We start from the raw sequence: 769 nt of genomic DNA, 5'->3' as shown, positions 1-769 counted from the left end.
GCGCGCGCGCCGCGCCCTGAGCGGCGTCGCGAGCGCGGCGCCGCCGTCGCAGCCGAGGTCGAACGCGCTCCCGTACGCGGCGCCGAGGTCGCGGCGCCAGGCGTCCGTCGGCGCGCCGGGCCAGAACGGCGGCACGGCGAGCACGAGGCCGCGGCGGAAGACGCGCGCGAAGGCGCCCGCGCTCGGGACCAGCACCGCGGCGCCCGTCGGGCATCTCACCGGGTGGGCCTCCGTGCCGCCGACGACGGGCGCGTGCGCGAGCGTCGCGGCCTCCTGCGCGGCGCCGCCGAACTCCGTCACGGCGCCGTCGACGGACTCGCACTGGTAGAGCATGCGGCTCGCCTCGCGGTAGCGCTCGGGCAGCGCGGCCTCGCCGATCCGCTCCGCGACGGGCGTCGGCCCGCCCACGGGGAAGTGCGCGAACTGCGTGCCCACGAGCCGCTCGTTCGACGGCACGCACAGGCGGTCGCAGGCCGGCGGCATGGTCACGACGCAGGGCGTGATGTGCAGCTCGACGGCGCCTCGCGCGTAGCGCGCGAGGCGCTGCATGGGAGTGTCGCGAGGCGCGCCGTTCAGCGCGATGTTGCGAGCGCTCGAAGCGAACAGATTAGCCTCTATCGCTGGCGCGCGAGGCGCACCGTTCAGCGCGACGCTGCGAGCGCTCGAAGCGACGAGAATCGGTGCTCAAAACTTCTGTAGGGAGCGGCCATGCAAGGGCAGGCCAAGACCGCAGCCAGCCGCCGGGGGTCGACCCAGCCAGCCAGCCAGG

General features: G+C 75.7%; 1 protein-coding gene across 1 annotated transcript; it reads right to left on the bottom strand.

The window, feature by feature from the left end:
• Positions 1 to 76: 76 nt before the first annotated feature.
• AURANDRAFT_68533 (hypothetical protein) lies at positions 77 to 549 on the bottom strand (the record flags this gene model as incomplete). Its single annotated transcript, XM_009044231.1, has 1 exon — positions 77 to 549. A coding segment is annotated over one exon (473 nt), but the record flags the coding sequence as incomplete, so codon positions are not given.
• Positions 550 to 769: the final 220 nt, after the last annotated feature.

Source organism: Aureococcus anophagefferens (genome assembly GCF_000186865.1).
Source record: "Aureococcus anophagefferens unplaced genomic scaffold AURANscaffold_197, whole genome shotgun sequence".
Taxonomy (NCBI): Eukaryota; class Pelagophyceae; order Pelagomonadales; family Pelagomonadaceae; genus Aureococcus; species Aureococcus anophagefferens.
Note: the sequence above shows the minus strand (reverse complement) of the source record. Positions and strands in the feature narration are given on the sequence as shown.